This window comes from Bactrocera latifrons, unplaced genomic scaffold (assembly GCF_001853355.1).
Source record: "Bactrocera latifrons isolate USDA-ARS-PBARC rearing strain unplaced genomic scaffold, ASM185335v1 scaffold_334, whole genome shotgun sequence".
Lineage (NCBI taxonomy): Eukaryota > Metazoa > Arthropoda > Insecta > Diptera > Tephritidae > Bactrocera > Bactrocera latifrons.
The window spans coordinates 196,700-197,788 of NW_017536973.1; the positions used below are offsets into that span (position 1 = coordinate 196,700).

Genomic DNA, 1,089 nt, shown 5'->3' on the forward strand with positions numbered 1-1,089 from the left:
ATGATGACCATCGGTGTTTTGGACAACTGAGGCATAACTGGAAGCATGTCCGTGTGGAACATAGCCCGCAAATGCAACTSCAAAAAGCGCGGCAGCGGTGATTACGACACACGAAAGGATTTGCATTTTTGATATATGTTTTTATAAACTAAAACTGATTTGTAAGAGCTTTGTAGAATTCTTATTTTATTGTTAGTAACTATTTGAAGCTAATGGCTAACTGATACCAATCGGATTAGTGAGTAACTATTTATAACAAATTCATCTGCTCAACTATATTTTGGATAGAGTTCTGAAAAACGATTTCAAATTATTAATTCCGAAATTGAAAGTATATAAAAGACTTTAAACACCGGCGTGGTGTGATGCAATCATTATAACATTCAAGGTSGCAAGACAAATTCAAGAGCCACGCAAGTGTATAAGCTATCACACATGGCCAAGAGTCAGGTCCATAGATCAACCCAGTTCACCACAGTAGTGAACAATAAATAAACTGTTGTTATTAGCGGGCTTTATTTACTAGTTAACGGCATATTTTTATCTTTCTGTCTTCACTTCAATWAAGCGATCAACGCTTGCACGTGTTTTGTTGGTTCCATTGTGTCTGCTTCGTTAATTAAAAGATTTGAAGGAAATGGTGCAAAGTCGACGTAATAAATATCAATAATTTACTTAAAGTAATTAAACTTTACTTCAACTTTTGTGTTCAAAATATTTGAAAGTTGAAGTAATTAGTGAAGTAAAGACTGTTCAAAAAACATTCTAAACTTATTATTAAAATAGTTCTTTTAATCTATTGTTATAAATCTTGGTATCTTATTAACACATCAATTAAGGAAATAATCTCTTTAGAAAAACAATTTGTGATCGAAGTCTTCAGAATTTTACAAATATTCTGAGGCATAAATAGTAAACCGAAAGAGCTATTCGATGTCAGTCTTGCACTGCAAGTTACTATAATTAGTATCAACATTTGTCAATCATCTAATTTTTGCATTTCAACAAGTTCGTTATAATGCAAATCCTCTCGTATATCGCATTCACCGCTGCCGCCCTTTTCGGAGTCGCATTCGCGGGCTATATTCC

At 33.5% G+C, this 1,089-nt stretch overlaps 1 protein-coding gene across 1 annotated transcript in view; it reads right to left on the reverse strand.

Annotated features, from left to right (window-relative positions):
* LOC108971272 overlaps positions 1–126 on the reverse strand; it is a 494-nt gene extending 368 nt beyond the window's left edge. The window contains exon 1 of the mRNA XM_018937228.1: positions 1–126. Within this exon, the coding sequence (XP_018792773.1) occupies positions 1–126 (126 nt within the window).
* Positions 127–1,089: the final 963 nt, after the last annotated feature.